Source organism: Fistularia commersonii, chromosome 28, assembly GCF_037954325.1.
Source record: "Fistularia commersonii isolate RoL2024-O1a breed Wild chromosome 28, RoL_Fcom_v1.0, whole genome shotgun sequence".
In the NCBI taxonomy this organism is placed as follows: Eukaryota; Metazoa; Chordata; class Actinopteri; order Syngnathiformes; family Fistulariidae; genus Fistularia; species Fistularia commersonii.
In genome coordinates this window covers 6,401,654-6,427,839 of record NC_141311.1, presented here as the reverse complement: position 1 = coordinate 6,427,839, position 26,186 = coordinate 6,401,654, and the positions used below count along the sequence as shown (strand labels likewise).

The window sequence follows — 26,186 nt, the reverse complement described above, 5'->3', positions numbered from 1 at the left end:
GCAGGAATAGATCAGCGATGGCCACATCTTATCAGACAGAGTTAAAAACAGCTGGAGACTGGATGGAGTGTTTATACTGTAGAAAAGTGTTAGCGTCATCATTATTAACTGGAGAGTTGTCCTGTTTCTGTATCTGCAAGTTATGGTCCTCATATATAAAAAATCTGGATTCAATCGGATAATAATTATGATTTATTTGCTGTAGAAATGAACTTTTTAAATTGCTCAGGCTTACAAGTCAAAATAAAAATGCTGAGTGTATATTTATGTGCACCCTTAACTTTATTTCACAGTACTTTGTCTGAAAGCAGATAACATAGAATTAAGAAATTAAATAAAAAAACAAAACACATTTTGTGCTCTTATTTGTTTTGTTGCACTTGAACAACAACTGTTGATCTTTCTAAAGGTTTTCTCACCACTTTAAACTCTTATTATACACAAGTGCTACAATATGCAGTATAAAAACATGTTGCTAAATAGCCAAATTAACTAAAAATCTGACAGCCTCAGAATATACTGAATTGCTTTTATAAAAACAAAAGAGAAAAAAAAATTGAGACTCGTCAATAGTATCAACATTGGAAATAAAACAAAGGAAATTAACATTTAACCCATGTCTCAAAATCTTAAGGCGGTTGAAATATTAACTCAGACAACCAGTTAAACACTTCACAAGGTGTTTACACAACACATTCATGTCAGGCTCATGTATGTTCATTCTATATTAATGAATAATAACAACATTAAATACGCACAGATGTAATGACAATATCACCAAAACACGGAGGAATTGCTTTACGGCCTCAAGTTGCTCCAGTAGATGCATTGATTTCCACTACTCAGCGTTCTGTTTGTCCTACTCCACTAATACCAGAGCAGAAATGCTTTCCAGATCGAGGTGTACGCTGGGCTCCCAACCAAAGGTCACCCAATTAAAACACATCTTACTGATAGAGTCGATAACACCTGACTCTAGTATTATAGAGGAAAACTCAAAAACGTCGCCATCTCGAGGGACTGAGTCAACAAGTACAGATTCTGAGCAAACTGTCATTAGCAAGCTGAAATGAAAAGGAATAAAGTTGTACATTGTGAATGGAGGAGTGCCAAAGGATGGAGACAGAACTGTAGAGAGAGTGGTTGTTGCTGGAATGCATGTTGATGATTATATCAAGTGATTATGATCATGTACACCAAAAATTTGGGCTAACTCACTAACTTTTGCTGTCTGGCTAAGCACTTAATCTGCTATTCAATGTATTAATATGTTAAACTGACAATGTTACAAGTTTGCAAATATTTAATTGAATGAGTCTGTTGAAATACAGATTTGTTGCTTATTCATAAATATACACCGAATCACCATGAGCCTGTTGGTAATGAGCTCTGTAAACATCCTCCAAAGGAAAGGAAAAAAAAAAAAAAAAGCATAAAGTCTTATATTTACTCGAAAAATTTCATCAGATACAAATTCACAGCCAGTAAGTAAGAGGATTCAGTTTCACATTCTCAAATTTTACTCTAGCATGTCGATATTTGTCTGGTACGTAGCTTTCATAATATACAAAACGATATAACAGCCTAGCAGTTGAAAATAAGATGAAACCTCTCAGCAAGCAACAAGGCCCATCTGAATTACAAACTACTGTTCCTGCACTTATCTGATCAGACGTTATGCAATATAATACACTGGAAGAAATATTGAAGCAAAGGAGAAAAAAAAAACATTGTTGTTAAAAGCTATAAATAAATATTTCCCAGAAATTATACATGAAAGCTGCCATAGACATATTAGAATATGTATGTTACATTCATCCATCGGGCTCTCCCGCAGGAAAGAACTGATGTCTTCCTCTTTCCTTTTGCAATTTTTACGATTAACAGTAGGCATAATGAATTTTCATTGTGTTCCAATATTTGCACTTTTTGTAGGATTTAAGTTACACAAATGAAACAAAATAAGTCAATGCGGACTCACCGTTGTATTTTCATACAACTCCCAGACCGTGCAGAAATATTGTAAACATTTTAGCTTTTCTGCTTTGGTACTACCAATATAAATCTTACTTCATGAAGAGGATTACTGAGACCTTCATTACAGTGTGTGAAATATGACAACATCTCTAAAATGCTCCACACATCTGTCAGATTCCATCCAGTGAATGCTGCTTTTTGTGACGACGTGGGACTTAAAACTGAATCCTCCTTTTATTCTAAAGATGTGTAAAAGCTTTAATGGAAAAAAAGGAAATAAAAATAAAAAAAAGCACACAACAATGCCTTGATCGTTTTAGCCTGGGACGAGCTGTTCTCTGTCATCAAGCTATTCAAAATGAACAGTGCTCCACGTGGTAAACCTGGTTCCTTCACATACACTTTTTCATGTACACAGCAAACATCGGAAATATAGAAAACCATATCTGTACATAAGATTATTAAATTAATATATGCAGGGAAACAAAACAAAGTTCCTTTCAAATGAAGGGTCCAGATAGCTTGTCCAAAAAAAAAATATTATTGAGGTTTCAGTAGACATATCTTCATATATTAGTTTCATATTACACAACAGCAAATCCACTGTCACAGGACTTGGCCATGCGATACCCAAAAAACCTAGAATCCATTGTTACATATATATTATTAATTTGTAATACAGCTTCTCTTTAACAGATAGACATTTTCCCAATGAGGACTTTACATAATAAGACAAATTTAAAGAAACTTTTCCCTCACAGTCAATAGGAGAATGTGATACAAGTGAAATAGTGGATGGTTTAATTATGGAAGTATCCAATGATCCAATCGTACGATGGGGTTCTTGTGTCATTTCTGCAATGTGTGGTCCGTTTAAAAACACCTATAGAGGTTACGATTTATGTTGGGCCGAAACACCTTTCCAGTAATCTAAAATATCATGCAGGTCTTCATCCTTGGCAAACTGAACTTTCTTGCGTAATGCATGGCCTGCGGCCATGTATTCATCATCTTTGTGCCGTTTGCGATGGAGTTTGAACCGCTCCCAGATGCTGTGTGAGGGTTTGCAGTAATATTCAGGGCTTGAGGAATAGCTAAGATTGTGATACTGAGATGACAGCTGGGAGTATGCTAAGTCTCTGGAACGGGAGTGGGTGAGAGGCTCCAACATAGAGGACTTGTGGCTGTCAGGTCCTTCAAGCTCCTCTATCTGAGCATCGGGATAGGAGTGGCGGTGGTCACTGTACTGACGTATCTTTTCTGCCTCAGCCCTCAAGATGGCGGCAGCAGGTGTTACAGTGAGGATGGTCTCTCCTGTCGGGGAAGTTTTCTCGATGTACTTGGATTCAGAGCGATAAGGCCTGGGGCTTCTCATTGGCCCTCCCGTGGCAGTGCTCGGCCTTTTTGGGGAGACATCTGAGGACCGATGTCTCTGCAGGGAATGATGGTAGCTGTCGGCGTACACCGGTGACAGGAGGCCGGACTTACTCTGAGGATGCTCCGATATCAGGACGAGCTGAGGCTCGGCCGTGGACACAGCTCCGGATTTCACCCCTTGAAAAGAAGTGGATTCTGACTTTAGAGCGTCTATGCAGTTGTTAATTATCTGATTGACTTTATCCACCTCCTTTGCAATGGTGGAAATCTCTGCCACAGAGCCCTGGCTATTCCCTGCCATTCCCATGTCGCATTCCCTGCGCTCGTGATGGTCCACGCTTCGCACCTCCATGTAATTTCCTTTCATCATTTTAGGGGTTTCACTTATTTCTTGAAATTTGTACTGCTCCATTTCACTTCCGGGCGGTAAATACGGCATACGTGCCATGCTCTCCCCGGCCAGCAGCTGCTTCTGCGACATGCGAGAAATAGTCCCTCCTTCCAACTCTTGTCCATATTTGAGTTCCATTATATTTTTCTTTAAACTTCCCGCTTTTTTGTGCTTTTCATCTTGCTGTCGCTTTCTCCTCAAGCAGTAGTAAACCACGCCTAGAAAAATCACCATGCTAAAGAGACAGCCTAAAATTGTCATAATGTAGTGAGTAGCAGTAGCATTGTTTGCATCTCTCCCCTTTCCTTTCCAAGGGCCGGTAGTGATTGTCAGACATGTGTGATTATGTCTCAGAGAATTACGAATCGAAGCAACACAGTACGTATAGTTAGTGTGGGGTTTGAGGTTTTTGAGTTCAATATCCTCCTTGATATCCTTCAGGTTTTGAATGTCCGTGAAAAAGCTGTTGTTGTACAGAACCAGGATGTACATCTTTTTGTAAGGATGAGGAATCTGAACTGTGATAGTGGCACCAGTGTTTGTTACTTGCTTCAGTTTCATCACGGGGTTTACCTCCACGTCGCTGTAGGTTGTACTGATGGTAATGTCATCCGGCTCCGTACCTGAGGGGCAGTCATCTAAACCACAAAGAGTAAAGTCCGGTGGGGGTGTTGTTGGCTCGGAGGGAACAGAAAAGAAGGGTGTAACATAGTCATCGGTACACACAGTGGTGAGCATGTGAAGGGCGTTTTGATACGTTGGATTGTTAGGTTTCTGACTCAGTAAACTGTAACCTGAAACACCAGGCGGGGAGTCACAGACCATCCGCTCATTTGTCCTGTTAGGAAAAACCGAGAGCCATTTGACGAAACCAAGTAATTCACAGGAGCAGTTGAAAGGGTTTGTGTACAGCTCGCAGGTGGTAAGTTTTGTCAAACTGGTAAACGTGGACCCATCTAACTGCTGGATTCGGTTCATGGAGAGGTCAATGTTCTCAATGTTGGGGCATTCCCAAAAGGCATTGGGTGTCACAGTCTCAATCAGGTTTGCCTGGAGGTAGAGGTACTGTAGCTTTCCTAAACCCCGGAGGATCCCTTCTGTCAGATTTCGTAACTTATTGAAGCCCATTTGAAGGACCTGTAAGTTAAACTGAGCAGAAAAGGCTCCATCTTCAATATAGGAGATTTCATTCTTTGTCAGGTTCAGGTAGGTCAAGTTGGCAAAGCGGCTAAGGGCAGAATAATGGATGCTCTTGATTTTGTTTTCATTCAGACGAAGGTCCACAATGGTGCTGTTGATATGCTGTGGGATGGCCTCATAAGGTGGTTGGTTTTGGCTACAAATTGCAAGCCATACAAAGCCCTTTTCACCCTCGATTAACCAACAGTCTCCATTGACTCTGCCGACATGAGTCAAATATACAATGGCTACAGACCAAAGCAAGGCACTCATCACCATTCCAAAGCTGCAGGCCATTGGTGCTTCTCTGAGAGTCATGTGAAGGGCTAAAAAAAAACAATATGCGGGCAATACCACTGAGGCTTCGGTACAGCTGAGTCAATTTTGTCGGATATTCAGTCGGTTTCGGGACCAGAAATCATCCATTTAATTGTCTCCTCTTCATTTGTGGATGCAATTGTCTCCATGTACAACTTTGAAAAAAAATAAAAAAAAATTAAAAAGAAGAAGAAAGATCTGCCTTTCATTCATTTACCTGCATTGACTTTGTGGTGATATTCAAAAGAGATTTCACCACATTAGATTGGTTTGTGCTTTTCTCCGTCAAGGCTATCATCATTAAACGGAATCATATTATTGTTTCGCCCACCGTCGTCTTCGCTGTGTTTCTCCCATGTGCACGGAGTGAAGACCTGAAATATACAGAGACAACATGACATTAATTACTATTCATCAAGATAAAAGTTACTTGTGTTTATAGGTTGGCATTAACATTCTGCTCTCATGGGGTTCATATTTACTGCATGTTCTCCCTGTTCTTGCCCCTCCAATTATTTGTACACAGTGTAGTAGGTGTTTGCAGTCCGCGCGGCAGACTGCTATTAAAGGAAACTGTTGGCCAATTACCACATGACAGGTTGGGAAAGACAGTGTCCCTGTTTTAATACCATTAACCTAGCACTGTCAAAGAAAGTGAGGGGGTTGAAGTTAAGAGGCTCCATTAAATCAATTACAAAACTCAGACACTTTTGAATCTGTAAGGATTTTTCCCCTGGAAACGTTGATTCCCAGAATGATATAAATGGGGTATAAAACATGTAAACCACACTACTGAGTTTAACTGATTCAAATCAACAAATAAAAGTACTTGAAAAAAGACCACTGAATAACACTGATTATCGCACTGGAACAAAATAGCATCCCCTATTTGTAATCTTTGTTGATGAATAATGAACTGCTCTTTCATGTAAATTTGTTATTTTCCTGATTTTTTTACTAAGCCACACCAGTGTATTCCTGAAATACCAGGCCCAATAGTTGACCAACGTGGAGACCAGACAAAGCACAGCATCTGTTGCAGTGATACAGTAACATGACCACCTGTTGTTTGCTTGTAGATTCATTTGGACTATACCACCGAAAGGAACTGGACAGATTGTCATGGCGTTTTGTGCTGGTAAGTTCATACGGCTCGACTCTGCCTTCTCTGCAACTGAGAGACTGACAATGGGCAATTCGTCTAACTTATCAATGAGCAGTGAGATATTTTCAGTTCTGATTTTTTTTTTTTATTTTCCCAGAACCGAAAGTAAATAACCAGTAGCAGTGGTAGTAGTAAACAGAGAACTCTGATTGTCCTAAAGCAACACAGCAACACAGCAAGAATTTAAAAGCTCATATAAAATGTAGTGAATATTGACCACATTATTTGTTGTTCTTTTTAATCAACACTATCTTGTAAGAAACTCCCAGTAGGATGGCTGAAACGGGCACACAAAAGCACTGTTCAGCTCTCCAAGTAGAGATAAGAGACACGGACATGGTGAAGGACAAAATACCAACTGAATTGGAAAGTCTGCCAAACCGAAAAGAAAAAAAAAAAAAATCAGCATAGGAGCGTTAAAGAAAAGAGCACTCTGAAAGCCCCTCAGAGGAAAGAGGTTGAAATCAAATGTTCCATGCAATGAATATGAAAAATTCAGCTTTGCAGAATGTCTGGTGAAGCAAAATATCTCTTAAAGGAAATGGTGTCTTGTTATTTGCCCTCCTTATACCCCAGTCTCTGACCTTAATCTCGTGATCACCTGACCCTCCTCCAGTTAGCTTAGGCTATGGTGCCACCGGAAGAATCTCCAGTAGCTCAAAAGCTCTAGCAAGAGGTTTCATGCAGATCTGAATGCATCAGCTGTGATAAGTTTGTCCTCGGTGACTTACCCCAACCCATTCCCTGCCTCAACAGAAAAATCTATGCCTGGATAGTTACCCCTTTTGAATTACACTACAGCTTTTGCATGATAATATGCAGATGCGGTCTTCACATAATCACCGTATCTGCATACTCCAAATCATACCATCCAAAAACAAAAAACAGCAACAATGACTGCGGAGTTAATTTGTTTTCGAGGAGGCTTCTTTTTTTGGTGCGCGTCATGCAATATTGTGTATTGAGATTTTCTCACCAGCACAACACAGCCAGAAGCATGTGCTGCCTTATGAGAGCTTTGGTCTATTTGCCTTTCCAGACCCACTTTCCATAATGGCAGCAATCTGTATGGTCCAGTTGTAGCCCTTCGTGCAGCAGGCCAGAACACCCAAGGCATCACAGCTCAATATATTTCCCTATCAGACACAGGCAGCCATTCTGCAGTCTGTTTTCCATTTAGGCTATATACGCAGGGTAATGAAGGCTTTCCTTTTTCTTCTCCACTTCTATGGATAACCCATTGAAACCATGCTTTTGAATGATGATTCAAACACAGACTTGTACATTTGTGTTACCGTTGCTCAGGGCCCATTCATACCTCACTTGCACTCAGCGAATCATTGGTTCCTTTAATCAAAAATAAAGGCTATTCAAATGGCACAAGCACTGTTGAAAGTGGGGGATCGAAGATTTAATGTTCAAAACAATAGGATGTACAAATCATTTATCTGAGCAAGGTCTCTTTTATAGTTTAACTCAGGGTTTGAGCCACATCAGATGGATATATGCTTTGTGGGGAATGTGTGTAGGGGTGGCTTTCTGTGAAGCTCAAGTGTCCTTCTGTTGCATCCAGGGCCTCAGCAGTGCGTTTGTTACATGAGTTTGTTATTCAATGCAAACTTAGAGGCGCCACACAGATAAAACATATTTAATCTACTGCATCTCCTGAGCCTCTAGTGGCAGAATATTATATGCAAACCAACCAGAACTGCAGCTTCCCACCTATCTCTGATTATATTGTCCTCTTCTTGGCAGTGTGACTGTCACAGCAATTTTACCATGCATACTAAATAAAATGTTCCTCCTCTATCTCTGAGTTTCTAGCATTGGGTGATATCAAAGAATCGGTTTTACAGTTTGAAGCCCAGTGCTTTTCTTGTTTCTCCTGTGCTTCTTATCTTGAGCATAGTGGCTGTGAGGGTTGCTCAATCTCTGAGGCCCCTGCTCATCCATACCAATGACTGCCCTTTATTTGATGTCATTGGAAATGCTGACACTCCGTGCTGGGAAGAATAAAAAAGAAAAGATGGAAAACCAGAAGTGGAAAATCAATTGAGTTGAAATGAAACTACTTCTCTTGGGGAAGCAAAACATTGTGCTGAATGAGGTACTGGATTGCTTGGAGAGAGGATAGGCTTAGTATATTAGTGGATATTAAACACATCTATTTATTAGTGTTGGAATACTTCCTGACAAGAGCTGGTCCTGTTTCCAAGGACTTTTGCTATAAGTACATTTCATCGCAGTGCTGATACAGTTATGAGTGTGCCATTAAAGATAAGACAAGATAAACTTTATTGATCCCCATAGGATAAATTCCTTTGTCACAGCAGTGTAACGGTTATAATGTAATAAATAAAGCAAAATAAATAAGAATATAAATATAAATAGACAGATAGAAGACAGAAGATAGCAAGATATCCATGAATATAACCACACTGACGTCCTTGTCCTTACAGGGGAAAAAAAAATGTTAAGTTCCTAGCATTACTCTGTTTAATATAGACTGGCATCAGGTGGTCAAAATTCCCAGACAGCATGACATCTAATGCTGTTATCAGTTTGTTGAAAAATGCTGACTACAACCGACGTTTTGACAAGTTACGTCAACAGGATATGAAATTACAACATTTGAAGCTGTTGAGATTTTTTCAGTTTCAAGTAAAATATTAGAGTCTGATGAAAGATCAATGGTCTATTTTAACATCAATCAGATTTTCATTTTTAGCCAAGATCGATCCTGTGCCAGATGTCAAATCCAATGGCTTTCTGACAATAAATTGTCTAATCCCCACCGACGGGACTTTACTGAAAGTAGTATTAAAGTCCCCTTAAAAGTATCTGTCCTTAGGACAAGCCTTAAATTGCCACATGACATTTGGAGATGCTTTTTCCTTAAATTGGAGTTAGGAGGGGTGCCAACCGGTGGAATTATGTAGCTATAACCTCCTGATCCTGAAATAAAGTCAGAGATGAAGCGATAAGTAGTGACGAGAACAAGACCAACTATATTAAATCCGAGCCATAGCCAAGAGCGTAAAGGTTGGCATCAAAGTCTCAACCAAGACTTCGGGATGTTGCTGGAGTATAGACAGACACTCTCCAGATATTAATGGCCTATAATGTTTAGTCACTTGGGTTGCAGAGTTTATTTTCTTTTTTTCTTCACTTGAATACGTTTCTCCCCTCATCCGAGAGGCTTCTTCATTTCTTCAGTTCTGACGTGTGGGGAGTTTCCCAATATAACTGGGCGGGTCTAGGTTATGTTATTAGCATAACCACCCCCTTAGACCTAGTTTCTGCCGATCAACTCATATATTTACATAACAAGCCACCATAACCATAACCCACCCAAAGCCCTGGTCGTTATATTTGGAAATCCCCCACAGGTCATTAGAACTGAAGAAGCCTCTCGGATGAGGGGGTGAAACATCTCCGAGTGAAGAAATTCGAGTCCAGTTGCCACGCCAAGAAGATTTGCCAGGAATTCATCATGACCCGGATGACCGAGAGCCTCCACAGCCATTCCTCTTTACTGCACTTTTCATTCAACGCAGTTACCGTTAAATTTTATATTCTATTGATAACATTGCTGCCTCTCATTTTGAGTTGACATTAAATGTCACTCCGTCCATCTCAAGCGATGGCACTTGACTTCAACCCAGCATCTAGTGTTTTGGTTGGTTCACTTAATTAGGTCTTCCTTACAATCAGAGGCACTGGAGTGTGGCAAGTTTTCAGGAGGACGATGACCCAATTGTCAGGTCAAAAATGTAAATTGTAATCACCTGAAACTTTCACACCTGTGGTTTTGGTTCTTAGGAAAAAACTAAGTCAGGACAGGGAGAACATATATTCAGTTGCACTCTCAGCTGAGGTGAACTGGGCTTGGCTAGACTTTGAAAATGTCTGAGTCTAGGCTGTCAGAATTTAAATAAGGGCTCCTGTTCTTGATGTTTTTCAGACTTCTTCTCCTCCACAACTTGTGTGTAGCAAAACTCCAAACTCGCCCATCGCACCTCTTAAATGTTTGATCCTTGTGGGCCCTCAGCGTCCAGTGCATTCTGTGCTAGTCTGTGCTCGCAAGGTCAACCAGCAGACCGAGACAAAGAAACCAATGGCCAATATGTCAGACAAGCATCTGCTGTGGATGACTGTTGGGCCGATTAAGTCCACATCAGTGCAAGTGGTCCTGTCAAATGTCAGGCCGATGCACTCTGTTGTAATGATAAAAATATATGGTATCCAGCTAATTCGAAGGTTGTGGGAGTGCATGGTATATGGCGCACTAATCTAGCTTTAACTCTAAGTCAACACTATGTAGTAGCCTGCCACGTGGTTAACTACAAAAATGGGATCTCAGCCAAAGCCTAGCTAAGTTAAGCTCTACAAGTAAAATCAGCTCGCACTCCAGAAAGAGGATCATGGTAATCAGATGATGGCAAAGAAAAGTAAATAATATATAGTGTGTTCTGGCTATGTCCGCAAGTAACACAACAAATCATGACATTCACACAGGTACTCTGTTAAATTATTATTAAAAATGATGAAAAATTTTATTTGACAGGGTTACCTGATCAATGAACTGATTTATTTTTATTGTATTTTTTTTTAAAAGGTTCACAAAAATATTTTTCATGATAACCTCTTATTCCACAGGAGAAATTACAATGAATACTATTCAGGGCATTTTGAATGACACTGTAGTTGGCATGACTGTCAGGGATAAGAAAATATGTTTCTTTTCTGTAAAAAAAAAAAAAAAAAAAGACGTCAGGCTTCCTTGGGGCCATGAAGATGACAGAAGATATTCAATATTTTTCTAATTAAGCATTCTAGTTATGTTTCCATTCATTTATAATGTTATCAGATGAAAAGGTCCGTTATATGAAAGAGAAATAGATAAATATGAATGAGATGGTATTCATATATAATATCAGAGGCATTCCAAAAAGTACTTAGTTGTTTTTGTTTGTTGAAGAATATTTCAGCATCAGAATGCACCTATTGGTAAACTTCATATTTTCGCTGGATTATTGGCGAAGTCAATAACTTTCCTCCAGCAGCTATTAACAATTTAGTTTCGGACGTGTTTAAAATCCCGATTGTAGTGGTTTATTCATGTGTATTGTGAATCACACATTCACATAATCTTCTATAAGCAATCCTCAACTGGCTCCGTACTTGCGAATTGTAATGATTTCAACTTAATGATTACAACATTTATGAACTACGTCTCCTCGGTCTGGTTCCATTAGGAAGTACCGAACTTTAACTCCTTCGTGTGGTCGTTAGAAGCGAGTCAGTTAGAAGTGTCTATTTGACCGTTCATATGTACGTGTGTGTTTGTGTCTTTATCCATGTCTGTGCATAGTTTTTAAAATGAAAAATAAGTGATTAATTGCAGGATAATGTATGAGAAAAAAAAAAAAAATCACACATCTTATTTTTCTTGGTTTAATTTGACATCCAATGCTGCTCACCTCACTACTTTTTAAAGTCGCCCGTCACCCACTTCTTCCCTGGTGAGTGCCACTCAGGTACAGCACTTTGGCATCTTGTAGCTTGATCTCGGTTAGATGGCATTAATGAGCAGGCTGGATGTTTTTAATTAGCCCTCTAATTGTACATTTGGGAACGGCGGGCACCCTCGTAAGTGGTAATGCCATCAGATGTAGGAGGTAGATGCTAATGTGAGAGGATGCTGCCAGCTTGTACTTTGCTGGAGATGGGTTCCCCTGAGGGGGTGGGGGGTTATCAGGTGAGATATCCAGCCTGAAAGTATGATTTGAAGACAGAATAATCAACTTTATGGAGCATTTGAAAAACTTTACATCTGTAATAATGTTTTTAGGAATCAATAACTATTTCTGAATTTTGAATACGATACTTTGTATCAGCTGCTTTGTTACTTTACTACATGGCCATGATATCCACTAGTCCCTGTTTCTCTTCCTTTTTATTGGATGCCATTGACTAAAGGATTAAACGTAACAAAAAGGTACATATATTTAAGTAACACGAATCAATGTTTATGCCACTTTAAAATCCTTTTCCTCAAGTCCTTTTGTTGTTGCCATACTGATGAGACAACGGCCATTCAACATTGTCTGTAGCGAGAAGGCCGATTCAACAAAACCAGCAAACGTTTGCGAAAGACATTTCAATCAACGTGAGTGCAGGATCCAGTGGCATGCTCCCAGTCAGGTAGGACATCTTAAATACACACTAATGAAACTGTAATAAAACTTATGGGACGGTACAGATTAAGATTCATCTTCCCTCCTTTACAGTTGAAAGCGCTTTAACCCCTGCTCACTAATTTTATCACTTATGCTAACATCATTGAATTACGGTTTGTTATTACAGTACAGTAAACATTTTAAATGGTATTTTTTCCCCTGTCAACAAGTAATCTTGGGTTCACATTTGTACAGATAATACGAAAGGCCAAAACATATCATCCTGCTCCCAATTAGCTGTGGTTTCTGCTAATTGGTATCACTTGCTGAAGTGGAAGATGATTTCAATTATTGCTGAAGATCCATTAGAGCTGAATGTCAAATAGATCCTTCTTGGATAATTAAAGTCCTGAGTGCAAAGGTTGGGCAGATGCAGTTGTGTGCAGGCATTTTGAATGTGAAACCGCCTCTGGTCTGCGGTTCCATTCAGCTCACTAACTACTCGGTATTCCGCAAAGGTGTCGTACTTTGTAAAACTTTAAATGACTTACCACCCTCCCATCTCTTGTAAATTCTCAATATCTCACTGTATTGTTCTTCAGTGTATCAAGAGTCCTTCAGCAGACTCATGACCCAGTATGATTCAAGCTTTGACATGAGTGGGGAAAAAAAAAATCTCATTATAAACTAAAAGCTCCACTTTGGGTGATGTCGCTTTTAAAGACAAGCCATAGAATCACATTGCACAGATACAGTGAGGCTTCACTGAGACCCTACAGGAGAATTGGAAAAAAAAGCTCATTCCCATTCAGCTTTTGAAAATTTCGTCTTCTCTTCAGTCTCGTGATATGTGTACAGTGTTTGAGAAAAGAAAAGACCCAAAAATGCAAACAAACAAAAACCCATTCATACCTCACCCTTTTATGTTGCATCCACATCAGACAGGGAAGCAACTGAACTATAGAAAGCATTACTCAAATAGACAGGAGCAAAGTCTGGTTTAATGTAATTCTGCACATTTGATAGTAAGATGCAACTTAGAATAACACCTGAAGGTTTAAACGCAATTTTCCAAGCCATCAACTGATCATCAACTCAACACGTTGTTCTAGGCCTCCGAGCCAAAACATCTGCCAACAATGATTTTAGCTGCTGACTATGTCGAATTAAATTGTGAGTCACTGCGCAGCCTTGAATCTGGAAGACAAATATGTAAAATTGGTCAAAAAAAATTGGATTTTCCAGGTGACGTAATCGATGACGGCAATATCATGTGTTCCCCCTTTGTTTTTACAAAATTAGAATCAGGAAAAATCGGTCACGAGACCGTTATCTTTATCAATTTCCTCACCGTGTTCAGATAGGATTTTCCCCACCAATTAATCTCCGAAAATGACTGGAGCTAATTCAATTATGCTGTATGGCGGTTGATTGACAGTTCAACCTGCCACGTCAGTGATTGACAAGTAGAGAGCAGCCATTCCCCATGCTGAATGTTTATATTCGTCTGACCTGAAAGACTGCCTGACACGTTTATGTGCGGAGGGGCGGGGGAGGGAACATTATCATCGTGAGATTAGCCGTTGAAGGAGGGCTGTGAGACAAGCTGACGTGTAATCATCTCTATCTTCAAACCTGGTTTCCAGGGAATTTTTGCAATTTCACCTTCCAACCTGAATCAGCCAATCATTTTGACTTTGTGTGCGGCCTCATCAAGCCCTTTCTTTTGACTTCTGTCTGCATATTTGGCATCAGAATGATCATTAAAAATAGTTTAGAAAGTATAATCATATAAACATCTCTGGAGACAATGACACTTGGACTTACTATGCTTACTATGTGAGCAAATAAGCCAACAAGGTAGTAAAGATACTTTCTCTTCCTCCCAGGAACAGTTTGCAGTAAAAGTACAACCGAACTGATCATAAAATCACTGCAGTTTTGAACTGAACGGATTTATCAAGTGTCTCCCTCATTCCCTTATCGTGGGAGTTGGGAGGGCGGGACGAATCGTATCGCCATTATGGATACATGAGAGTTAACTTTTAGTTCAAAAAAGGTTTTAACAACTTGCAACTGTGAGGCACATATATTCAAAAAGACCAGTGCCGTGTAAAGTGGATCAGATTATACAGCAGGCAGACAGTGAGGTATTTCATTCTTGGTTTATTAATATTCACGCAAATGCATCCAAGGCAAGTGTTTTTATGAAAGTTATGTTGGAAATAAAGTAAACCTATGTCATTCGGTCACACAGTTAAGAGAATGCAGTCGTCAGACATATTTCATCACATTTATTACATCTACAAATGCTCCATAAACCCGTAGTCCATCTAAATTTATGATGCATCGCAGAGGTAATGCAAAGGTGAAGCACTTGTCCATGAATTTTCTCGCTGTAGGGGTTCTCAGCAGAAAGCAGTTACCCGATGCACTACCTGCATCTGAATAGGACAGAACAGAATACGAGGATGGTGGGTGGTATATTTTCAGATGGCAGAGTACGAAAGCCAGAAACCCATTAATTGTAGTCAGAAAAAAAAAAAAAAATTGCAGCAGCTTAAGCAGAATGACAGTTGTGGCGGTCGTAATCAATTCATGAGGCAGTTTCTTTTTTTAAAGATTGCTTTGGTAAGTGAATGCCTATTTTGTGGTTGTGGAGGGACATGCAAATAATACAGTCTTAGCCTGCAGCAGGAGTGAGACATCACCATTGCTCCATATTTGAGGACTGATATAAATTTAGTGTCAACAAAATGGAATCTTAAGCAGACGTTTTTTAACATTGAAGACATTCAACATTTGCAATAAAAGAATGAAATCCAATCATAATATTAGATATGAGTGGAACATTCATTCATTTCCGTTCCGCTTATCCTGCGGTCGAGGTCATTTGGCGACCCTAAACCTGTCACAGGGCCACAAACAACCAATTTAGGGTCTCAAGGGAGAAAAGGCTCCCTATTATAATCGAACCTGGGACCCTTTGTCCATGAGGAAGAGGCACTAACCACTGCACCACCCAAAGTGTAACTTGTCACAACGCATTTTGAATATTCTTATTCATTTTCAAATAATAATGGAAAACGATATTTCTAGCACTACATGGCTAATTATAAAACGTGATTGGCTCTCTAATTTTACATGTGCTGCACAATGATTGAAAAAAAAAAAAGGTTGCTCGTGTAGTTATGTGTCAGAAGACTTTAAAATGCATCGGGGTGAATGCTGGGGTGAAGAAATAATGCAGAATTCAGTGAGGAAATGTAGATATTGCATCATGGCGGAGCAACATTTTTGAAAATCCTTTTTCATGTTCGAATGGAAGGACAGAGCAGCAACTGCTGTGCAGGAAATGTTCGCAGGTAACATGGAGTCAAGGTGTGTCGCTCATTACTTCATTACTTGCAACTGTAAGTTTCAGAGTGAAATCAATTTACATTGATTCATGTCTTTTATCCAGCCATGAATAGTGGGTGCCAGGAATTCAATTTTAAGTCTCCACTTTGATAACAGCCTTCAAGTAATTTTATTAACTCATTTGAAAACTTGATTTCTGGACTTTTAAGGTGAGTCAGGTAAAGCAGTTTATTTCAAATAGAGTATTTTAAAAGCATGCAGTTAGAACAGGAGCCACATTTCACAAAACCATGTTTTTCTTTATGTGACAGTAAATGAAAGCAGCCAGGAAAGGGTTTAGCTTCGACCCGCCTCTGCTGGGTGCAGGAATAAAGGGAAAAACCGGTGAGGGAAATGGAAACAACCGTCTTGGGGCGATGTTGAGATCTCGCACTCTCTGTAGTGACAGGACAGTTATTGTTTCTTCCAGGGCTCGTTCTCTCAGTCACCAATGGGAAAGGGATGCGACAATGAGCTCATGGAGGGCTTTCATTGCGCCACCGAGAGCTGGCTAAAGATCTCGTCACGTACCGACACGTACACTGCTGAGGGGACTTTTATCACACTTAAAATGAAGGATGCAATAAATAAACCCCTAAAATGCTAACGGACATTGGAGGAGATAAACGTACGCGAAGTGCCCTGATAACATTGATTTAGAATTTGCATTTTTATTGCTCTTGTCCATTTGAATTTACCTCCGCCAACTGAAATCATAACCAAAAAGTCTATTGTGTTTCACATCTAAATAATAAAAAAGAAGGTTCTCCTAGTTCACATTTTTATGAGTTATATGAATCTCTGATAGCTCTATATTTGTCCATTTAATTTGTTTAAAAAGTGCTTGACATCAGGCACCATGGATTTCACCACCCCGTCCAGTCATTCAAATGCTTTAATGAGGCTTTTTATCATAATATTTCCATGGCTGACACACACGTGCAATATACAGAGCACTGCCTCTTTTTAACAGGTTTGACTCTTTGCCTTTGGTGCACATCTTGTAAAACGGCTGAAATAGGATACCGTCTATGAAACTGACGCCAATTATTGTACCACAACACAATTAAAAGGTCATGTAACAAGATCTCTTACTGGGGGAGCACAAGACTTACATGACTAGGAGTGACATCTTCAAAATGAGCTCATTCATCTGGCAGTGAAGATGGATTTTAGCAATTTTACAATTTTAGGCTTGAAAAGTTTTAAAATACTTTGTAGAAAAAAGGTAAATATTGGACACCAGATCAGTGCAAAAGATACAGTACTCAATGTTAACTTGCCATCAGTTAAATCAAATATGAGAACTATTATCCTGTGTATGAAAACAAACATATATATAAATATTTATATAATCTAATACAAAATAATCAGATATCCCCTGAATTAAGGCCTGGCTTACATGCTGGAGATGTTTTCAGTGTTTCAACAATGTTATTGCACTTTGAAGTAATGTCATGCTCTGAGGTATGATATTTATTTGGATTTCATCCGGTTTGACCGCTGTTCTTTGAATACAATGTTTACCATTGACTTGCGCCTAATTAGTTGCGTTATCAGTTGAGAAGCTGACCTGCTCCTTAAAAAAAGTTATTATTGATCAAAATTAAGGGTCCTTTCGCACAGGGACAGAAAATAACATGTCAACTGTCACAGCTTAGTATCGAACAGCTTTATGTCAGTGAAGGTAAATGCAGCAGCTGTAGGCTATACCTGTTGCTGTCAGAGACAAATATTTTGTTCTGTCGCCTCGTAATACTCATTTCAAGGGATTAATGGCGGCTTTGGCCGGGGTTTCAGAACGAGGGAGTCAGTCTTTGTTGGGACAGTGATGCGATCCTGACACTTAACCGCCCAGCTTTGGACAGTCAGACACTGATACAAATCTTTAATCTATCGAATTCCCATGGCTTCCTTCAAAGGGGCAAGGGAGAGCAGAGCAAATTGAAAAAGGAAAATAATAATGAGAATTGTGACGTTTGATACTGAGGACTAGAATGTAAGATGGAGCAGATTCTAATAGTGATATGTCTACAAAAAAGTGCTGGTAGAAAGGGTGGATGACAACATGTCAGTGAAGTTGACAGAGATTCTGTACAAAACAGTAGGCGGGTTTTCTGCTTCAACCATGAGATCCTTGTCTTCACTTTAATTGTTCTTTTTCTTCATTCATTTATTTCACAATTATGGATTCAGTGACGTGTTGTTTTGCCGAACGGCCCACTATATGTGAAAACTGTCTTCCTACCTCCTCTACATTTACACGGATTGTAAATTACTAGCACATTCTACACATAACAACCTTCAAATGAGCTCCACTTAATACATTCATTCATTCATTATCGGTTCATTCATTCATGATCTGAGATGGGCGGGGTTCACCCTGGACCGGTCGCCAGTCAAGCCACAGATAGAGACATACAATCATTGACCCATCTGGACAACGTAGGGCGTCCACTTGAACCACAGTTTTCGGACTGTGGGAGGAAACTGGAGAACCCATAGTAGACCCACTCAGACATGGGGAGAACGTGCAAACTCCACACAGGAAGGATTTCTGTCATGTTCAAAACGGAAACCTTCTCGCTACGAGGCAGACGCGCTAACAACTGTAACACCCTGTAAATAATTCATTCAAATTCAGTCATTTTTATCTTCTAGTTCCTCTTGAGATTACCCATTCTAACAGGTTTTGTAAGTAGTTTTATTCATTTTCTGTCGGTCAGTGTGTTTCGCGTGTACTTCAGGCCATTGTGCCAATATTGCACAACAACTCTGCTGCTCCATTGTTAAAATCAACAGCTGGGATCAGCAGATGGTTCTGTTTGACCGGTATGACCAACGCAACCCATTAAATACCGGAGGAAGCAAAGAGAGCGCTTCAGAGAGTGCAGGGACGGGGGATGATGATCCAGACAGCAGAAGGCATGGCGGGGACAGAAGAAGATACCGCTTCATTTTTCCCCTCCACACAAATTCTCCTTAGAAATAAACTTTCATCATATCAATTATTTGTCTTGGGGATCTGATCCAAGTCGCCATCCCAGTTTCTGTATTTACTTATTTTGTCGCGTTTTTGGATGAATGTCATATCTTTTTGTGATATCCTTAAATTCGAACACTTTTTACTACATACATTGCTTTTTCAATGTAATTTATAAACTTTGTAATTTCCTTTGATAGTTTGATTGATTCCCAAGAAGCTTTTTGCCTCATTCCCAAGAAAAGTGCCGCCGAACTGATGAAGTCCTCATCTTGTTTATCATGATTAAAAGACATATTGATCACACTTTAATCAAATGATTTAAATGAAGGGTATTTTCATGCAAAACTGATTAACAATTGGCAGGCATGTCTGAAGGGCTCTGCTTTTAAACCATTTACTGGTTCAAAAGCATGGCATTGTCTTATTGCGGTTCCACAAAAAAATACATTAAAATAAAAAAAAAATAAAAAAAGTCGAATTGTGGTTTCAAAGACAGAAAAATGGAGGGCAGGACTTAAAAGGGGGAGACACCAAAGCTGATGGTCAGAGATCCTTCTTTAAAGGTGAGCGGTCTCATGTTTTAATCCTTCTCCGTAGGCAATAAACCAATTCTCTAATTATCTCCTTTTTTCATCGCAGCAAAACATGCCAAGATCTCTATTTCAAAAAGGGGAGTAAGGGCTGAATATGCAAAAGCCCATGTGTTATTGCATTAGTTTGGCAGCAGCCTTTTTGTATTTGGTCTGTGCAGAGGGATGAATGGCACGTAATAAGCTGGAAGAATCGAGGTGTCATGATTTGGGGAAAAAAAAAATCCTTCGTCATGCTGAGAAAGGTGCCGCATCATTTTATCAGTTGCTTGGTGAAAAAAAAATCATTAGGGACTGAGTAATGAATGGCTGACAGCTGTCTGTCACAGCACTAGCCCTGTTCTACCTTTCATTAATTTTCCCCATGATTGCCTCTCTCATTGCCAAGTCGAGCTTTGCAGTTCTTTAAAGTGAGAGATTACATTTGAGGAAGTAGCCCTGTGTTAACTTGGTTTTTGTTCTGGAGTCGAGGACATGGACCAAGAAGTCCTTTTTTTCTAACTTGTATTAATTAGAAATCTTGCTGGCTATGATTTATTTAATATTCAGAAAAATGTAATTTAAAACTTCGTGCAGGTGAAAACAATGGAGATTTAACCCGGACTGACACAAATGGGTATGAATGGCATTTACCGAAAAGATTGTTTTTAGTCAGTGTCCTTTCTACAGAAAAAAGCCATTTAATCGGACGGCAAGCGTCTTTCTGATAGCAAGAGCTCACATTAGAAATTAATGGACCGAAGGAGCATCAAGACAGTGAAGTCATCACTAAAAACTGCAGTGCATTAGGACTGCCTGCAAAAAAATGTAAGACAACTGAGTGAGTCCCATTCTGGGAAACGTACTAGTCCAGAACCACCAGGGGCGGTTCTGCGTCACATTTACCTCCGGCCTGATTGATTACTGTACTTTCCAGTGATAAGGTAAGCACATGAATGATTTATAAGGGCGGCAAAGTAGATGCAGATATTTATGCTTTTTTAAATGTGGATGGGGATGTCAAGCACAATGTGGTTTCATTAATCTTGTCCAATAAGGCACAGGGTAGATTTATAGAATTACCATGTTTTGCCAACTTGATGTCTTGGCCACTAAGTCATCAATGACAACGATGTCAAGGCCACATTCATCACCACTTTTTATGTTCCCATCCCAAAGTCACAGATATTTTCAAGTTTTCTGTGTTTAGAAGCTAAAAACACTGTTGAAGCATAGATACATCTAGCAACGTGATGCACGGTTGGCTGATGTGATATTGATTCCTTGCTGTTGAAGGGGTTAAATTCCCTGGATAAGAAGGGATCTCAATATTTTCAACCACACAGATGTTTTATAATCACTTTATGTGACCAATTTAAGGCTCCCTTGGGATCCATGTCTCTCACAGACTAATCCATGATGATCTTTAAAGTAATCCATTCAAATAACTCTTCTCGAGTGCCATCAATTAGGGATCCAGATTGACAGAGCAGCTTGTACAGTATGGCGCTGGAGTGTTATGCGCTGGGAGTTGCCGAGACCCAGACCCTAGACATGAGCGATAACCGCGATTAATGACGCGATCATTCTTCTAATTCCAATCCGGATTAGTGATTCTCTGTGAAACTAAAAGAAACAAGGGACTGACGTGATGAATAACAGTTATAAAAATAGTAATAGTAATAATAATTATTATTCTAGGGCAAAAAAAGCAAAAAAAACATGCAGTAGGTTAAATTGAGACCCTGAATGTGAATGACCTCCGTCTCCCCACAACCCTGAGGGCAGCATCAGCAATCTAGATAATGAATGAATGAATGAATGAATGAATGAATGAATGAATGAATAACAATAATGTGATTAAAGGGTCTCTTGTCCCTCTCCTCTCTCAGATTGGCCAGTTGGTATGAACCATCAACACAGCCTTATTAGTAGCTTTCATTTGGGAGAGGAAAAAAAAGACGTTGACATAAAAAGACAAATATTCTGTAATATTTCATACAGGACATTACAGACCTTTTCAAGCAGACTGTATCATCAAATCCTACATACACCCTGTATCAGATTTTATCAAAAAAACAAATCAAATACATGTTCACAAAAAATATGGAAATTATATACGAAAATATTATCTCTTAAACCTCTTTTAGAATGTTTTATCTCAGTTTTCACACAAATCTACTCCACAGGAAAGAACATGATAGTCAATAAAATCTGACTTCTATGAATTTTTTCTCTGTAAAATGATCACAAACAGTAACAGATTTTGTTCTGAGAAGCTCACTTGATACTGTGGAATAATTTTTTCTCATGACAGAAATAACTTATTTGCATAGAATCAATATTTTTAGACCAAATTTGATTAAATTCAATCAACCGATCATGATGAAAATGAACCTCGGCTCATTAAAAAGCTGTGATAGAAGTTTTGATCCGATCTGCTGCTGTAGAAGAGCGGAGACTCCAAAATTCCTTGCTGATAGTGATATCCTCACTGAAGATACAGCTTCTTGTATTTCCCTATCATCTTTTGCCGAGAGACTTCAAACTCTGACACATATTGACGAAGCCCCAGCACACACACTCACTCATTCACTCGCACATACACACACACACACAAAAAAAAAGCTATTCTTACACTGGCTGCCAAATTCTTTTAATAATGAAAATTCATTCTCCCTCTGTATTGTGTCATTATGTATTTATAACCAAGGGATCCATGTGGCATAAATATCACTGGACACTTTGACATAAGAGAAATCTCCCTGGCTGTACTTGAAAGGCAGAAAGGATTAAATCAAAGGCATACGATTGATTCGGCACTCAGTCACACATTTGATGCATGTGGTTTAAATTTACTGTTTGAAGTGTGTCCAAACATGTCGTTCCGCGCTTGATTGACAGGAGAATGTTCGCGGCATAATATAATGGCTTGCTGCCTCTCAACTTCAATTTTCGAAAACAGAATGAGACGTCAATATCGGCTCAGTTTTGTCAGAAAGGACTTAAACTCAAACACGCCAGAATACGTTTTCCGCGGACAGAGATGATACTAAAAGCGGAGTACCATTACCCAGTGCCGAGCCCGACGTCCTGTTGCAAGATGATCGACACGATGATCGACGAACCAGTGAATGCATGATCTGCATTGTGAAGACGCGCAAGCAAGTCTTTTATTATTTCTACGCAGTTGATTTGATCAGAAGTCTCGGGGCCCTTCGGTCTGACAGCCTTTCCCTCACCATTTTTTTTCGCTTCATTCTTTATAAACGCGCACTGGGTGAAAAGCTACGACATTTATCGAGCCAGGTATCACCCAATTAACTTGTGATGGTGTACTTCATTTCTTTAGCTCTGTTGCTTCGAGCCTGATAAAACAAAGTCGGATGTAAAACAAGCACACTCTGTTGTGGAGTTTTTGCCTATGATCAGACTGAAACTATCCTTCCTTGAAACTAGCAGCATTTCAATGGAACTGATTGTGTTTCAAGCCATTGAAGTAGAAAGAAAAAAACACACCAGACATTAAACAGTGCGTAATCTTCATTGCTTTATGAGCAAAATCAACAAGCCAACGATCGTCGCAGTTTTTCACATTTAGGTGTTGCAGTTCAACCATTTGACAGGTGCTTGTGCAAAGGCACAGGCTCGACTCCTCCGCCCTCCTCGCTGACAGACAAGGAGAGTAAATTAGGCTTTTAAATGTACAGGAGGAGCATCTCTTTATGGATGTGCTCATAGTTAACAGGTGCACAGTGGAATCTGTAATATATCAAAATGACTTGTCTCTCTATCTTTATTAAAGCAGAAACAGGATAGTTGAGTGATTAGGATTTGGTATTATATATATTGTTAATTTGGACTTGTGGACATGGCAGGATATCGTCTGACATTTATTTTAATTTGAGGCGGCTCCCGCTTTAGGGCGCAGTAGTCATGGCCAAGCTGTATGCAGATGTACATATGCAATTAAAAGTAATGTTATGTGAACTTAAATGGCTTTCAAAAGTGTCAAATGAACGAGTGGACTCTGCTGCGAAGGTCAGGTTGTGGTCTCTCCTGCTGTGATTAGTGAATCGCGAGCAATTGAACTGAAAACACTGGTCTTAGACTCACATGCAATTACTGTCTTGGGGATCTAAGGGTAAATTTTGAAGACAGATACCAATAATTAGATGTGAGAAATGTTGTTTTGTCACCATACGGGGCTAACTCTTCACTGCACACACGGTGAGTTGTTATCTGAGGTGCAAAAAAGCATCAGTTCCTTATGCTATTGCTCCAAAGGTTGGCAAAATTTTGTAATTAGAACACACCGGCCTTGTGACCTTCAAGGAAGCATGGAGGAAAAAAGAATATTGCTTGAGTGTCCTGGTGCCTTTTCATGTGAATCTGCAAATTCAAATTTATCCCTTAAGCAAATCTGGAGTAGCCTCAACAAAATAAAACCTAATAAAATACAAAGGCAACCGAGGGAGCGTTGGTTATCAGACAATTGTCAAAATATCTATTGTAGTTTTGAAAAAGTGGTATGATGATATGTTAGCTTTGACAACATGTTTATGCTCAGCCTGTAAATAATTTCAAAGTAGGATAAGAAAAATATCAGTCCAAACTGGAAAGTGCTAAAACTACATTTAGTCTGATGATGCAGAGACTAAATCCGGTAAAGACATCAGAGACATAGGATAGTGAAAAAAATAAGCATCAGTCTACAATGAGCCTTCATTTTATTCACCTTTTGAATTCTGTATCAACACATGGAAGCCAGAATGGAAAAATCAGGTTCAAACGGGGAAACCTGAACACAACACAGCAATATTCGGTCCCCACCGTGAAGATGATACGTCCTTTCAGTGACTTGTCTTTGGAGCTGTACTTATCATGTGTATTGACCGGTGGATTAGCGATGGATTCCCTGTGATCCTCTTAGGGAGCGTTTGCTTATGCAGAGCTGCACTTCAACTGGAGCCGCAAACGATTGCACCAAATATCGACACTTACCTGTGATCTCGGTTGAAGTCCAGCGTGGATGAGAGCATCCCAGCAATCCAGATGTTTACCGACTTCTCTTCCAGACTCCAGGAGAAACTAACAAAACAAATAAAAACAAACAAACAAAAAATAGATTAGGGATAAACATGCATTACAGAACTGAAATAATGTGTCCGGGATGTTTTGGCAAGCTCAAAAATACCCCATTAACATCTTTAAACTCCTCCTTTTCAATGTCATTCATCAAAATTTCAGAATATTGCATATGCAAGTTTTTTTTACACAAGTCAATGAGATATTCAAGTTGTCTCATTTGCATCGAAAGGCAAATGCCATTGTGGACGCTCCAGATTTTCACATCACATCATGTGTATGCTTAACATTGAATCAGAACTGGCTTCAAAATATGATTGTCATGGATACTTCTCAATGGCGGGTCTTTTAAAATGAGAAGAGAAATCCATACGATCGATGGATCTACTTTAAGAAAAACACATCTGTGCATGCGGGCCGTTGCAGAGGAGAAGAAGCTTGCTTTGCACAGCAAGTCTCTGAAGTGAACCACCGCCATGAACAGTCGTTTTCATTCATTTTCTTGTCAGGAATCGGAACCAACTCATTAACCTTATCTAGCAGGCAAGAACTAATGAAATCCTCTGTTTCGGTTTTACCAAAGTTATTTTTATTAATTAATCAGGCATCACTCCCCCTTTTCATCTCAATGACTCTCAGTAATATGAATGAAAATATGCCACCCCAGGGAGGCTGCGTGAACTTATCTTTGCGCATTATTGGTGAATGTTAAAACTAAACCAAAGGCACTTTGGCAATAAAAGAGAGTAATACATTCAATTCAATTGAAGGGGGAAGAGTAAAACAGGATTTCTTTGTTTCTGCAAGCTATGTCTTTCCTTCCTTCTATTTGGGGATATGCCATTTAAAGAGTAACATGTACCACCCTTTAGACATATCAGTGTCAGCATAAGACAAATGATTATATGATCATCATCGCACAAGCTGTGTTCAAATAATTATTCTTGCACGGATAAAAAAAAAAAAAACACCCTACAATATCCTCCCCGGTGATTCTGGGAACATTAAGTGAAATATCAGATGAAAAGTGCAGGCAAAATTCAGTCCCAAAACTCTGAGAATCTGCAAAATGGCGACATTATTAGTAAACGAGAGGACAATTGATAATGCAGTTCAATTAGCTCGCAAGGCTTCTATTTGCATTTCGGTGAAAGGGGTGATAGTTTAAGTGGCCCAAGGCAGCTGCCTTTCAGCAAAGGACCATGACATCACAGAAAGCAGCGGAACCGAGAGAAAAGGGGGAGGCTGGGAGTCTTCAGCAGTATTCTTTTAATTACTCATCATAATGACTCCATTTAGCCGTTCAATGACCCATTTTACGGCCTTGAACGGGCATAGGATGGGAAGCTCTCTGTCCTTGGCAGGGTCAGTCCTGCAGCTGCCCCTGCCTGAGAAACTTCAACCAAGAGGGAATACCCCCCTCCTATTAGGCTTTAAAAGATAAGATTGCTTGAAAATGTTCCTCAAAAGTCATTCACACGTGTCCATGTGCTTCATCTCGGAAAATGTGTGAATCCAACGCCATCAGGCAATTCAGTCTCGAGGCCTGATGATT

At 39.5% G+C, this 26,186-nt stretch overlaps 1 protein-coding gene across 1 annotated transcript in view; it reads right to left on the bottom strand.

Moving 5' to 3' along the window:
* Positions 1-263: 263 nt before the first annotated feature.
* The window catches only part of elfn1a (extracellular leucine-rich repeat and fibronectin type III domain containing 1a), a 70,699-nt gene continuing 44,776 nt past the window's right edge, over positions 264-26,186 (bottom strand). The window contains exons 2-3 of the mRNA XM_086176526.1: positions 24,548-24,634; positions 264-5,616 (exon numbers count right to left, since the gene is read on the bottom strand). Of these exons, the coding sequence (XP_086032652.1) occupies positions 2,870-5,242 (2,373 nt within the window). The 5' untranslated portion in view covers positions 5,243-5,616; positions 24,548-24,634 and the 3' untranslated portion in view covers positions 264-2,869. The remainder of the gene's footprint in view (positions 5,617-24,547; positions 24,635-26,186) is intronic.